This window comes from Equus przewalskii, chromosome 25 (assembly GCF_037783145.1).
Source record: "Equus przewalskii isolate Varuska chromosome 25, EquPr2, whole genome shotgun sequence".
NCBI lineage: Eukaryota > Metazoa > Chordata > Mammalia > Perissodactyla > Equidae > Equus > Equus przewalskii.
In genome coordinates, this window is record NC_091855.1 from 19566650 (window position 1) to 19581059 (window position 14410).

Sequence of the window (14410 nt, forward strand, 5' to 3'; positions counted from 1 at the left end):
AGCTCCAAGAAGTCGGGGCCCTCTTGGTGATGGCACGTTTGATGATGATCACAGCGGCAGGAAGGATGGTGAGCGTGACAGATTTGTGAGGGCACCCACCCCCAGCGGCAGGAGATGACACACAGCATCTCAGTGTCCTCAGAGCCACCTGCTCCCCCGCAGGCTTTAGGGAAACTGGTGCTGAGCACAGGAATGAAGGGGCTCAAAGAAGACCCAAATACTCCCCTTGGCAGGACACCCTATAGGGAGGGAGGCACCTGGGGAAATGCTGCTGAAATCTGGGAAGAGGAACTGATCCATTTGCCTCTAGACTATGACCAGAGCTATATGTCTAAATACCAAGCGGACTGGCCTCCCTTCTTCTTGAGAAGCCTCCGGGCTCCCCATCACCTCTTAGAGGGAGCCCCTAAACCCTCACACAGTATCCAAGGCCCACTCCCATTTTCCCAAATGGTGAGCTGGTGGCTCTGATGAGACACCGGGATACCTGACTATACTCCAGCCAGCCCAAGCTGTTCCTTTGCTTATGCTGTTCCCTCCGCCTGGGATGCCCGCATCCCCTTTAGTGGGCCAACTCTACTCATTCTCTACGTCTGGGTCAGGTATCACCTGTTCTGGGAAGTGCCTCCACCATGGCATCCCATAGCATCAAGGGCACTTCTCTCATTGCGGGTAATCGTTCAGGTGTCTGTCTTCACCTAGGGCGGTGACTGTGTCTTACCCATCCCTGTGTGTTAGCACCTAACACAATGTATGCAGCTCATAGCAACACTCTAAAAATTACCCTGTGGACGTAGGAGAGAAGGATGGAGAGAGAGAGGAGGGACGGCACACATGGGTGCAGAGGTGAGCAGGTCCCTTCCCAGATATTGAGACCATGGCCACAGATATGGGAAGAGGGAGGTTTCAGCGGCAGGGACTCCTGGGGAGGGCCCCTTGGCATCCTGTATCCCAAGGGCTCAGCGGAGGGAGGGCACAGAGCTCATTTGAGGTCCTGGGAATAATTTTAGTGCTCCAGATTGGGAAACCTGCCAGGAGGAGAGGTCCCTGGGGACAGTTTAGATATGAACAGCCCTACTGCACCCTCCAAGGGCAAAACTATAGACTTCTCTCAATGGCCACTGTCCACTAGGCCCTTGGCCCATTGCCCTTGAGGGAGGCTGACCCCGGCTGGGTCAGAGGCCTACCCTTTTACCTAGTCCAAGCACCTTATCCATGGTGCCAAGCCACCTCAGGGCTTCCTCAGACTCCTCTTTCCTGAGGAAGCCTCCAGGGGGAGGGTACCTAGGCGGCCATCTGGGTCAATCCCCTGCCTCTAACCCAGCTTCACCCAAAGCATGCCATATGGATAGTGATTTGTCCAGTTCTCAAAGCTCTCCAAAGGGGAAGCTGCCTCAGCTCCCCACGGACCTCTGCCAGCCCCAGGAGCCTCCCACTGGCTGGAAGGCCCTGCTTATATCACACCTATTGCCAGGCCCACAAGCAACAGGGACCCCCTGCTCAGAGCCTGACTCTGCTCAGTGGCAGCAGCTTCCCCCTCAATGAAGGCTTCTGGCCCCCTCGGTCATCCTGGTCCTACTCCCCACCCCCACTGGAATCACCTGTAGTGACAAAGCCATAGCTGAGCACCTCCTCCCATGCCCCCGTCCCAAGGTGCCCCTAGGCCTTGCCCCTCTGGGAGCTCTTTAATGCAGAGCACCCCAGGCCTCAGAGCTCCCCTCTTCCCGTCCGCATATACCTTCCCCTTTATCCCTCCTGACCGTGGGAGGGAGGTCTGAGCAGCTGAAGGTGCTTTGTTGGGGAAAGTCCACAGAGGTCCCCATCAACTCACGTTGACTTGATCTCTCATCCTGGAGTCAAAAGTCCTCCCATTTCAGGGAGATTGGCCCAAGAGGTGAGTGGATGTGCGGGGACTTGCGGGGGGGATACCTTCAGACAGCCCACATAGCCCTAGAGAGGCATCTGGTCCAGGTGGGGGTGGGTGGAGATGGGGAGGAGGGGACAGGCTTAGCTCCCAGGTGCTTTCTTAGCTCAGTCAATCACTATCCTCTGACTTCCTTAGGCCCCTGGAACCAGCAGCTCCCACAGCCCCCACAAACTGGGGCTTAGAAGTGCCAAGCAGAGATCACTCAAGTCACAGCTGCTCTGTCTGTCTGGGGAGGGGGGGGAGGGTGTCGCTGCACCACCAGGACTCTGTCATTTCCCCTCCCCAGGCCCAGCCCTGGCCTTGGTCATCCTTACCTTGGCAGTGAGTGAGGTTCAGTCTCTTGTACCCCTTGGGACACTCCAGTTGGCCATTTTCAATCACTGGGGAGGCTGAAGAGGGAAGATATAGACAGGTCTCACTGGAGGGCCCTTGGGCTCCTCTGTCACCCATGCTGGGAGGTGGGGTGCAGTCTGGATGTCCAGCCCACTCCGCAGCTGTGAGGCCCCATTCCCCCAAGCCGTCACCCTGGGTAGCCATGCCTCCTTGGCCAAAATCCTGCCCTGGCTCTCACCAGGCTACTCTCAGTCCACCTGGCTCTTCCTAAAAATGACACTAAGTGACCACATATCTTGTGTATAATTTTATTATATACTGTAAATATTATATAATATCAATGTTATGTTATACAATAACACATGATTGTACAAGTTTTATTTATTTAACTTTTTGTTTTTGAAGTAATTATACATTGGCAGGAAGTTGCAAAAAATAGTACACAGAGGTCCCCTGCGTCTATCCCAGTTTCTCCTAATGGTTACATCTTACCTCACTATAGCTGTTTTATTAGTTTTTAAAGATCTGGATACAAGAATTCACAGTCTGGTTCTAAATTCAGTTTATTTTGATACTTGGTTTTAATGCTGCCATAGCTGACAAGGTATCTTCCATCAAGATGGAAAAAGCTCGTCATTAATTGACTTATAAAACCATGATATTCATTTTGCACTCACATTCACCAATCATGTGATGCTGTTGTTGAAGTTTGGCTAGTAAATTTCCGTCTTCCCTGAGGTTGGTTAGTTGTTCTTACCAATTTAAAATAAATTAGAAAATTCCAGTGTTTAAGTTTTTTAAGTGTGCAAATAGAGATGGCTTCCAGCAACAAATCATGCAATGATGGAACTGTTTCCGAACATCCATTTTCTCTCCGTGGCACAAGTGTCTTGAGAAGCAGCGCGGCTGGAAGTGTGTAGCAGACAAAACTGGGCAGATGTCTGAGTCCAGACTGACAATGAGGAAATAATTCTCAGTATTTTGGTGCTGACACACATCCTACCTTGATTTCACAACACTTCCTCTTACGTTAAAGAGGAAGAAAAATGTGCTTAAAAAAACCTATTTACATTAAATAAAAAGAGGAAAAACATCTCCATCACTTTGGAGGAACAAACTGGTACGCCAACTTCCAAATTAATGCTTTGAAGGGTTTTTTTTCTGAAGGTTTTTTTTTTTTCTTGAAAAGCTCTAGCAGGTAGCATACTACTGGCAGCCACCTGTCATCACAGAAAAAGGAAGTAAATGTGGAACGCTCAGTTTTTTTTAAAAAAAAGAATAACTTATCTTTAAGTTTGACAATTCCATGGCGAAGACATAGCCAGCAATTCTCAAGGGGTTCAAGGGATTTTTCACAGATGCTATTCCAATACAAAGTTCCATTAAGATACCATGTTACTTTAAAGGTCTTATTTTATAAAGTTAAGCACATGATAATTTCTATTAGCAACTTGTCTTCTTGCTTGACCTCTTTGTGGCAGTAGCTTGCTTGTGAATGCTGCGGTGAGGGAATTTTGCATGCTTTCTCTGTCTCCGTCACCTTACCAGCCACAGCATCAGCCGCTACACTTATATGGTTGTTTGGTAAAGTTTATTTTTATTCAAAAAGTCACTTATTGTCAAGAATATATGTCTTCTGGTTCATCCTTTCTTTAGTAGCTTACAAAGAGCTAGTTCATGTATTTTGTTGCTGAAATAGATTCTTGCAAATACCAAGAGATATGTTAGAAATATCAATACTTTCATCTAATTTTACAGCAAAGTTGGAGTGTCCTGGTGTTTTCCAAAGTTTTTCTAATTGAGATAGCTTTTACTCAATCATTAGCTACTATTTCTGGGCACATTATACACATAAGGCAAGGTTTGTTATTAAGGATAGTAGATACAAACTATTTAATATAGCTTTCCTGATCATTTCGATCCTGGGGTCCATTTGGGATCACTCTGAGAGGTCATTATTATTTTTACCTTGGAATACGGCTGATTATGTGTTAGAGGAGAAGTCTCAGCATTGCATTTTTTAATACAATTATGAAATTATGTTATTAGTATTATTTTGAATCCTGTTTCCTTGCGAGAATTTTTTAGAGTCACTTCTCCCCTTGGCAAGGCTTGCTTTCGTTAAAACTAGACAACATAATTGAAAAATCTCCTAAATCAAGTATTGTTTTATGCCGTATGTTGTGACATCCCGAAGACAAACATGAGGAGGTGCCACATTTTCTTGGAACTCCCACTCTTCCCTGAGGACACTTTGTGTGCCAAACACGACATGTGACAGTTTGACATACCGATCAAGTGAGGACATAAATTAGTAAGGCTTACATTTTTTAAGATTTAAAAAATTGTAAATTGAAGTTGTAATATTTTTTCCTGCCACGGACAGTCTTGCTAAGGATTGGCATGTTGTTCCACCGTGGGAACTAGTCTCCAGCCTAAAAGGCCGCTGTGTGGAGATAAATGAGGATTCTGCAGATGCTGACACAGAGGCAGAAGGATGGGAGTGAGGCTGGCAAATGTGAGCACCCTTGGCGTGGGGCCCGGGAGTATGAACTGAGGACAGGAAAGCGGAAAGAAAGAGGAGAAGTTGTTTGGAGAAACTCAGAAAGCAAGCTGATTAGATGCAACCCGGGAACATTACGAGGAGCAGAAGGCGGGAAAGAACGAGGCGAGGCTGCTGCCAGAGGGCAGAGGAACATTAACAACGGAACATCTGTGCCGTGCTGGGAGCTGCAAGGCCTTTGGTGCATGTTATCCTGTCTGCTTCTCACAACGATAACCCCGTAAGGCAGGGATCATTATCCCCATTTTACAGATTAGGAAAATGAAGCTCAGAGGGAGCCAAGTCAGAGTTGACCTCAAGCCTCTGGCTGCAAAGGCCACATCCCTTCCATCCACCCTGCTGCTGAGGGAGGGAGGGAGAGACCGGGAGACAGGAGCCAGGGCAGCATGGTGATGTCAGGAGGGAGAAGTTAGGCAGAAGGACCTTGCTTCTTTAATGAGCAGGAGCGGAGTGGCAGAGAGCTAGGATGTGAGCCGGGAGCAGGAACCAGCTGCTGGCACCTGCTTGTGAGAACCCGAGGAATGCGTAAACGGAGAGGAGCTGCGTTCATTCGTTAGTCTGGACACATGCTTTTTCTGTACAGTGATTCCCTCCTGAGAGGACTCAGCCCTCTCACGGGCCCAAAGAAAAACTGTCAGATGGGAAACCCTTTGTGAAGGCAGCTTCTAGAGAGAAATAAATTTCAAGGCCACTGTTCCTGGTGAAATTTCCTTTTGTGCCCACAAGTCCCACTCCCACCCCAAACCAGGGCCCTCAGAGCCCTTGCTCACGCCTCACTGAGGCTGTCTCTAAGGGGCTGGTTCCCAGTTTCTGTAAGAACAAGTGCAGCATCCAATCCAGAAAAATCAGCCTAAATCTCTTCGGGGAAAGAAAGCCCAAGTATAGATGGCCACGTGGAAGGGAGACGCCCTGGCTCGGGGTGAGAACTCAGCACCCACCCACAGCTCTGTGTGAGATTTGGGCAGCCAGTGAGCCGTGTGAGTCACGGTGATGGGGGAGGGCAGCTGGCACCACCCCTGCCACCCACACCAGGCATGCCTCTCAGGTGCTCCCAACACCCACAGGACTTCTCTTGTCATAGCACTTAACATGCTGGGCTGTGATTGCCCGTTGCTTGTCCATCTCCCCCGATAAAGTGTAAGCTCTGTGAGGACAGGGACCTTGTCTTCTTCATCGTTGCTACGGAATAGTACAGGCACTCAATGTAAATGAAATGAATGATAATAGCAAGCACTAAAAGTGCACTTACTATCGGCCAGGACCTATTATAAAGGCTTCACATGTAGTAACTTATTTAATCCTTATAACAGCCCTTGGAGATACTTACTAATATTATCCCCATTTTACAGATAAGCAAACTGAGGCACAGAGAAGTTAGGAAAGGTGCCCAAGGTCACCAGCTGGTGGATGGAGCTGGGACTATGAACCCAGGCAGTCTGCCTCCAGACGATAAATTCTGAACCATTCCTCTCTACTGCCTCCAAATAAATAAATGAATGAATTCACAATGAGCCTTAGGAGTTGTCTAGGCTAAGAATCCTCAAGTCTGGAGGCCACAGGGAGATGTCTGCCCAGCAGGAGGAGCATCACCCTACCTGGGAACCCTCTCCTCCCTTTTTTTTTTACAAGGGATCAGGAGAGTGAATGGGAGGAAAATAGGCAGGGATACCCAGAAGGAGGTCAGAAGAACCAGTCAGATGCTGGGTAAATGCTTCACAATGTATACAACGTATACAACCAAAGCGCCACACAGGATGGACGAACGAGACAGTGAAGGGCCCATGCCACCCCTCAGGGCCCTCAGCCAGATCAAGGGTAAAACGAGGGACCGGAGAGCAGAGAGAAGAGGATGTGAGAGATCTGGAGAGAGGGGGTGGCTAAGCTGTGACTCCCACAGGTGCCTCAAGGAGAGACTTGGGGAGCTGCCCGCCACCTTGCAGTTGGGACTCTTAGACCTGAGAAAGCTGAGGGTCAGCTGGGGTCAACCTGAACTCCAAGGAGTCTGAACATCACAAAATCGGCTAACACGCCTGACTTTCCTGGTGAGGAGACCCGGGGCTTGTGGGCCTGGAACTCAGGTCTTCTGCCCCTGACCTCGGCCCTGTCCACACACTGCTGCACCTCAGCCTGCTCACAGATGGTGAAGCAAGCAGGGGGCGCCTGGCTGCAGGCTACCCCCGCCCTGAGAACTCTCCCCTTTGGCTGCCGAGACTCCCAAAGAGGCCTCAACAAGGGCAAACTAATTGCTGGAGACAGTTTTGGCCCTGACTTCACGACAGAGCTCAGGGAGGAGATGGTGGAGACATATAGTTGGCCACTGGGCTGTTTACAAGCCATGCTGATCTCAGCCTGTGATGACAGATGGCCGCACCAGGGAGATGTGGAAGGTCCCCTGCCATACACCCCTCCGCCCAGAGAACAGACACACACAGACACCGGGATAAGGCTAAGCTCGACGCACAGGGGCACGTGAGCAGGCTGGAGCTGAACCCCCGATTTGCAAACCTCAGGCGGGTAAGCTGGAGAGAAACTTCCCCTCCCCCAGAGCAGTGGGAAGAGTGTGGGTGCTAGGGCAGCTAGCCCTGCATCTAATTCCTGGCTCCACTCTGACGAGCGGTGTGACCTGGGGCACATTTCTTATCCTCTTTCAGTGTTCCTTTTTTCATCTGTAGAAGTGGAGACAGAAACTCAGTTCATGGGTTGTTATGCGGATTAGCTTTCCTGAAATAATCAGTGTCAGACTGAAGCTAGCAGGCGGCCTGGCACAGACCCTGTAGATAGATGCTCCCCAGGGCTTAGTCCTCTGCTTCCTGCCTTCCTCCTTTTCTTCCTTATCTCCTTCCTCCCTCCCTCCCTCCTTCCTTCTCTCCTTCCTTCCTTCCCTCCTTTCTTCTTTCCTCCCTCCCTCCCTCGTTCCTTCTCTTCTTCCTTCCTCACTTCCTTCCCTTCCTCGCTCCTCTTTTTCTCCCTCCCTCCCTTCCTTCTCTCCTTCCTTCCCTCTTCCTTCCTGCCTCCCTCCCTCCCTTCCTTCCTTCCTTATCTTCTTCCTTCCTTCCTTCTAGCAACATAGTCTTGAGGACAGCAAGCTGGCCTGCTGCCCCTCACTGGCTGGAGAGACTTGGGCAAGTCACTCAGCCTCTCTGAGCCTCAACTTTCTATCAGTAAAATGGGGATGACAATTCTTTCCTCAGGGGACTATTTTGAACACTAAACAAGCATGCAAAACTCTGAGCACAATCCTTGTCACATATTGGTAATTAGCATAATGTCCATTTTTCCAGATTTTCCTCTTTGGTGAAGTCCTAAAGGACTCCTGCCATGAATTGGAAATTCCACCAAAGACGGGCTCTGACTGCTTCCTCAGGGCAGCATGAGAGCTGAACTGGGACTCTTGGTCACCACAAACAGCGAGGTGGAGAGGGGTCCACTCAGACCCCTGGCTCAGACAGGTGCCGCTCCATCCAACCCTACCCCACCCTCCCTGGAGCTCTCCAGGCCAGGGATGCCACATGTCAGCGACACTCCTGCTGGGGTAGGGAGGGCGCTGAGCTGAGGCACAATTCCCAGGAGGCTTTGAGTCCCTTGGAGAAAGCTCTCAAAACATCCCCAAGCCAAAGCAGCACTTTTTTCAGCCCAGCAACTAGAATTCTGAAAATCCCATTTCTTGAGGGCAGGAGACTGGGAGTCTCACCAGGAGTCCTGAGAACAGGAGCCCCACCCCAGCACAGCTGTTCCCCACCAGAGGTCCTCCAGTTGAGCAAATGCCTGATCCAAGGAGGCAGATGACAGAGGGGTTAGAAGTAGGGGTCTGGGTACCATAGACCTGGGGCTTCAGGCCTAATTTCCTCATCTGTAAAATGAAGATAGTAGCACCCAATTCCTGGAGATATTGTTAGGATACAACGAGACGAGAAAGCATGGTGCCTGGCCCCTATGAAGTGCTCTGCATAAACGGTTGCTAAGGACGACGGTGATGATAGTGATGTTGCTGTTGTGACTTGCCCTAGGGTTCTCTGCTCCAAACCTCGCCCAGTGCCCACATCACCCTCACACAGCCACCCTCCCCGGGGCTGGCATCACAGATCTGCGCCTGTCACACTCCTCGTGGAGTGCCACAGCAAAACCAAGCCAAGCCAAAGCTGTCTTTCTATTGAGGGTTTCAAATAAATTTTCAGACATATATATAAACCTGCAATCCCTCAACAATCAATTTCCTTCCCCAGTTCCTTCTACAAACCTGTCCTTAGTAGGCACACTTCTCACGGTGGGGAGCTCAGTATTTCCAGGCATACCCCATTATGGGCAGGGCAGCTGCAGTTTTTAATAAGCTGCTCCTGGTGCTCAGTTTCGAGTTGAGCTCTGCTTCCCAGAAGCACTCACTCATCGACTTTCGCCCTCCGGAATCACGGAACAGCCTACCTGCTTCTCCCTGGGACAATTCTTTCAGCTCATCTCTGTTAACTCAGGCCTGGGCTGCTGGGTGCTGCCCTGCCTGTCTGTTCAACCGAATCTTCTCGAGGGACGTTGTCCTCCACGCACACATAACTTAGGAAATACAATCCTGGGGTGCATCCTTCTGGCTGTGAAATGTCCTGATTTTTGTTGTCTTCAGGCAGGTACGGGCCTCCCCAGAATGATTACGGGGATCGTGGTCGGCTGAGAATCAGACACACTGTGGTTTGAATCCTAGCTTCACTTGTCCTAGCCCTGTGACCTTGACAAGGTCCTCAGCCTTCTCTGAACTTCATTCTCCTCATCTGTCAAATGGGTGTAAGGATCCTTACGTGGCAGGTGGTTGTGACGATGACATGAGATAATGCGGGTGACGAGCCCAGTAGAGTGTACGAGTTCAGTAACTGGGGCTATTATTGTTTCTAAGAGGGAAAGATGAGAATTCCTTGAAGGGGCTGAGCAAGAGAATCGGCTGTCCCTGGAGATACAGGGAGGGGCCTGGGTTCTGAGGTGAACTCGTCCCACACCAGGCAGACAGAAAGATGATCTGGTGGCAGACAGCTGGAGCCCACCACTGCAGGCGGTGAGCCGTGTGCTAGCCCTGCCTGTCCCAGCAAAGGGGCCTTGGGGTTAACACAGCCGGTGCCAAGCCAGATGGGGCAGCGGCCAACTTTCCAGTCAACCCAGATGTCTGTCTTTCTCAGACAAAAACTCAAAAATGTGACTTCAATCAAAGTGGCTTTTGAGAACCGGGTGCTCCCCAGACCCTGGCAGGGGGACTGCAGAAGGCCTGAGCTTAGACCTTTGACAACTCCCAAGAGGTCAGGAAGACGTGGCTCAGGCTGAGTCCTGGAGGGTCTGCTGCACCTGTCACTCAGAGTGAAGGGAGAAGGGGGAACCATAGGCTGGCCTAGATTGACTCCCTGAGCCATCTCCCTGAGAAAGAGGGCATTGAGGATTTTTCTGGAAGAAAGGGATTTGTCTGTGCCATGTAACTGAGGCTTCAGAACAGTCCCTTTCCATGTCAGAAATAGCAGCGCTCTGCAGGGACCTTCTCTGACAGTCCGGCACAGAGCCTCAGAAGCCAGAAGGTGATTTAGAGGAATCCAAGAAGTCACGTGGATCTCCAGCTGCTGGTTTTATCACTCCCCTCACTCCCTGATCCTGCTAGACCACCTCTTTTGGGATAACAAAGCCCTTCCCTGAAGGGCACAGCCTTATTTTATCAGAGGAGAAATAGAGGCTCAGGGGGGCAAAGCCATGAGGCCTGAGAATGTTCTAGAACCCAGAAGTCCTGCCTGTTTAGCCCACTATTCCCAAACCCACCCCACAGCTGCCTTGTCTTCCTCTGACTCTGGTAAAGTAGCTAGCTTGTCATGCCTACTTAAAGAAACATCCCCCACCCTGGCCCCAGGCTCGGGCATGGAGCTAGGTGTCTGGCACTCTGTCAACAAAAACAAGTTTCCCCAGTGTCTTGCCCCTTCTGTATACAATGCCCAGCCGCACTATAATGTGTTTTAAATGTTTACGTTGCCCTGGTCTTTTTTATTTCTTGCTCAGGGTGCTGGAATGCTTGACATTCCAGGGTCTGCATCCTGGTGCCCAGCTTCCCGAGATGTGCTGAACACCAGTTGGGGAGGGGTGGTGGGAGGTGCCACCTGGGACAGGGAGGCTGAGTGTGCCGTGCTCCAGGAAATGCTGCTCCCTCTCTTGGCTCACCTGGATGTGCAATTTCCTGGTTTGTTAAGCTCTTCCCCATCTCTTTGATTGGCCTACTCTAATAATTCTTCAGATCTCGTCTTGGGTGTCACCTCCTATAAGAAGTGTTCCCTGATCCACCGGTCTGAGCTAGGATCCCCTACTCTAGAGTGTACATATGTGCAGGTTGTGTACTGCACAAAAGCACCACATTTAAGGGAATCACTGGCATGCTAGATTTGTATACTGGTAAAGACTATTTTGAGCAAATGGAAGGGACACCTTTCTCTAATTTGCACAAAGGACGACAGGACCTATCAGTGGCCCCGGTTTTGCTGTCTGTGTTCTCACAGCACTTGGTACGTGTCTCGTCGCTGCACTAGCTCTCTTTTTTGGATGCCCACTACCTGTCTATGTCCCTTCTCCCCGACTAGACTGTAAGCTTGGAGAAGGAGGCACTGTTTTCACCTCATTCTCCACCGTGTGTCCAGGGCCTGCACACTAGGGCACTTTAAACTGCCCCATCAGTGTAAATATTTGTCGACTGGATAGAATGTGAGATATGAAGTCTCAAGGGTGGGCCTGACCCAGAAGGAGGAAGGAAAAACCACAGAAGAAAAGTGGCAAAACCATCTCTGGCCTGCTGGGGGAGATGCTGAGCAGCTGGCCCCCTCCTCCCAGTAGGGCAGTAGATCCATTCCCTTTTCCCTTTCTGGGGGGATAGTTTCTAATAATAACGATAACAGCTATGTTTATAGACCTAACGCTAAGCACAGGCATCCCCTCATTTACGCTCACAGCAGCCCTGCGAGGCGAGGCCGGCGCTATTTCTGTCTGCACTTTGCAGGTCAGACACAGAGCAGAGAGAGGTCGGCGTGCAGAGCTGGAAGTGGTACCTGCTCTGTGTTGGAGGCTCCAGCCCGGGAGCTTCATACCACCCTGTGCAGCTTCACCAAAAATTCCGTCCCGCTGTGAAACCGCCCACACTTATTTTCAGTTTGGAAAATATGGTCACTGCTCCACAGCCGAGTCTGAAGTGAGGAACAGCCCTGCTCCTCCCACCTTTGGGCTCCGGTCCAGGCCCCCCACAAAGCCGACTCACCGCATCGGCTGCTGACAGGCTGAAGAAATACAGGCCAGGCCCGGGCCAGGAGTGAGGCCTGGAGGGGGATGGCAGCCTGAGCCGGCAGAAACCAAACTCAGGCCCGGGCACCGCGTCACCACCTCCCAGCTGTAAGAGCAATGCCTACACGAGCAATACTGTGCTCACTCCTGACTTCTCAGTGCTTAGCACATACGAGGCACCAGATGAGTATTTGCTGAGTGAATGAGTGAGTGAATGAATGAATACATGTTGGGCTTTCCCACCATCCAAAAGAGGGAGGGAACTGGGTTTCTCAGTATGGCTGAGGACATTCTGGGACAGACACCTAACTCTGATTCAAAGACTGGAAGGCAGGAAACAGGTGAGGAGGACACATGGGGACCCCTCCAGGGAGAGAATGAAGGAAACACCAGTCACCCAGTTGAGACCTCTGGACTCCTGGTACCTGGGCTGGGGGTATATGGAAGGAGGCTGAGGGGTAGGAGAGGGCCCAGCATAGGATGGGATCCCTAAAATCTGAGCAAGAACAACTGGCAAGAGAGAGGAACCCCTCCCAGGCAGTCAGCTGGAGCGGGTAGGCCAGGCTGCCCCCGGCAGAAGGGCTGAGTTGTCTGAGCCATCAGGAGCCTCAGCCGCCAGCCAGAAGCACCCTCAGGGCAGATCTGGAAAGCCTGCCTGGTTTATGGCCTGTTCTACCCTCCTGGCCTCTGAGACCCTGGTGGGAGATGGAGGAGGGTGCCCGGCAGCAGAGGCCAGGCCCTGGGAGAGCTTCCCCCACAACCCGGGACCTCGGCACTCAGTACTCACCTGGTCTCCGTGGGCATGGGGCACATGAGGTCACCCCCCAGAAGGCTCCCACACTGCCACAGCAGTCCTCCTGGGCAGTCAGCTCCAGCAGGGGGTTGGCACACTGGAAAAGAGGCCATGGACACCCATCACCGCCTCTGCCCTTCCCTGCTGTGCCCAGGGCTGTTCCAGGAAAGCCTGAGACAAGAGCTCACCCCCCGCTTCTTACCAGAGGATGCCCCAACTATGGAGGGTAGGAGAGGGTCAGCTGATGCCCCAGAAGGAAGCAGAGAAACCTGTGGTCCACTCTACCAGACTTGAAACTTGGGGAGTGGGGACATATCCCAGGCAAGACAACATCTGCTCTGTGCAGTCTGCAAACTGCCAGCTTCCATGTCCCCCACCCACAGAGGGTCCCAAAGGACGGGCTTTCCTCTGTCAGACTCCAGGGTCACCTACGGTGCAGGCCTTCCCCGGGGCAGTGTCCAGGCTCAGGGACACCACAAGCTGAGAGGCCAGGGAGGGTCTGGGGACTCAGAGCCTCTATCCCTTCGCTCCCACCTGCCACCTCCTCCAGCTTCCTAACCTCAGGAGGGATTTCTGGAAACACCAAACTGCAACCCTGAGAAAAACCGTCCTGGGTCTGGCTCAGTCCCTGGTCTTAGGTGCTTGGACTCGGAAGAGCTCACCTGATTTCCCATCACCGAGTGTGGAGAACTCCAGGGCGGGAGGGGCTGTCTCTCATCTTCACACCCCCAAGGCTTTGGAGTTTAACCCACATTTGCTAATTCCACATCTCTGTGACCCCAATCTCAACTGAATACCAAACTACTTCTTGCCAGATCTAACAGTCCCACTGTCTGTGCACCAGGGGTCCTGGACTCAGCTCCAGGAAAGTCCAGGATTTACTGGGACTGGAGGACACTGGTGACCCCTCTAGAGGGGCACTCTCTTGGGTCCTCTTCGGTGTGCCTGGCACTGACAGGTACCCAGTGGAGCCCAGGCAGAGGCCCAGCCTCTCCACACTCAGGCACTTTTATGCCCAGAGTTTTTCCATCTGGAGAATGGGAGACTCTGCAGACACATTCCGTAAGAATGAGAAGGAGAGAGAGAAGGAGAAGGGGCAGAGTGGGGGACAATTGCTATTCTGGAAGCCCCCAGGGCTCAGGCAGGAGCTACAGTCTCACCTGGCCATTCACAGCGCTCAGGTAACACCGGCCCAGCAGCCCCCGAGGCCTGGGTGCTGCTGGAGGCAGCGGCCGAGGGGCCTCTCCAGACCGGGCAGGGATGCTGTTGCTGTCCCAGTGGCTGTGGCTGGGGCTGGCAGGAAGCCGAGGCGCGGGTCTGCTCTCCACGCTGTTCTCCTCCTGGGCCTCCTCGGCCTCGCCCCGCACCCGTGCCACCTGGTGGACCTGCACTGAGGCCTCTGGCGGGTGGCGAATGTGCACCTTCACCAAGGAGGGGTTCACAGAGGCTGCGCACAGGGGCTGGGGTCAGAGTCGGTGAAACAGGGCCCCACCCTCTGAAGAGTGCCCCCCCGCCCTGC

At 52.0% G+C, this 14410-nt stretch overlaps 1 protein-coding gene across 6 annotated transcripts in view; it reads right to left on the reverse strand.

Moving 5' to 3' along the window:
- Positions 1-14410, reverse strand: part of LTBP2 (latent transforming growth factor beta binding protein 2) — a 100837-nt gene that overhangs the window by 34069 nt on the left and 52358 nt on the right. For all 6 annotated transcript variants that reach the window (XR_011532946.1, XM_070593917.1, XM_070593916.1 and 3 more), the window contains exons 7-9: positions 14052-14338; positions 12886-12988; positions 2242-2316 (exon numbers count right to left, since the gene is read on the reverse strand). Coding sequence is in view for 5 of the 6 variants with exons in the window: in XM_070593917.1 (XP_070450018.1) it covers positions 2242-2316; positions 12886-12988; positions 14052-14338 (465 nt within the window). In the remaining variant the exon portion in view is untranslated. The remainder of the gene's footprint in view (positions 1-2241; positions 2317-12885; positions 12989-14051; positions 14339-14410) is intronic.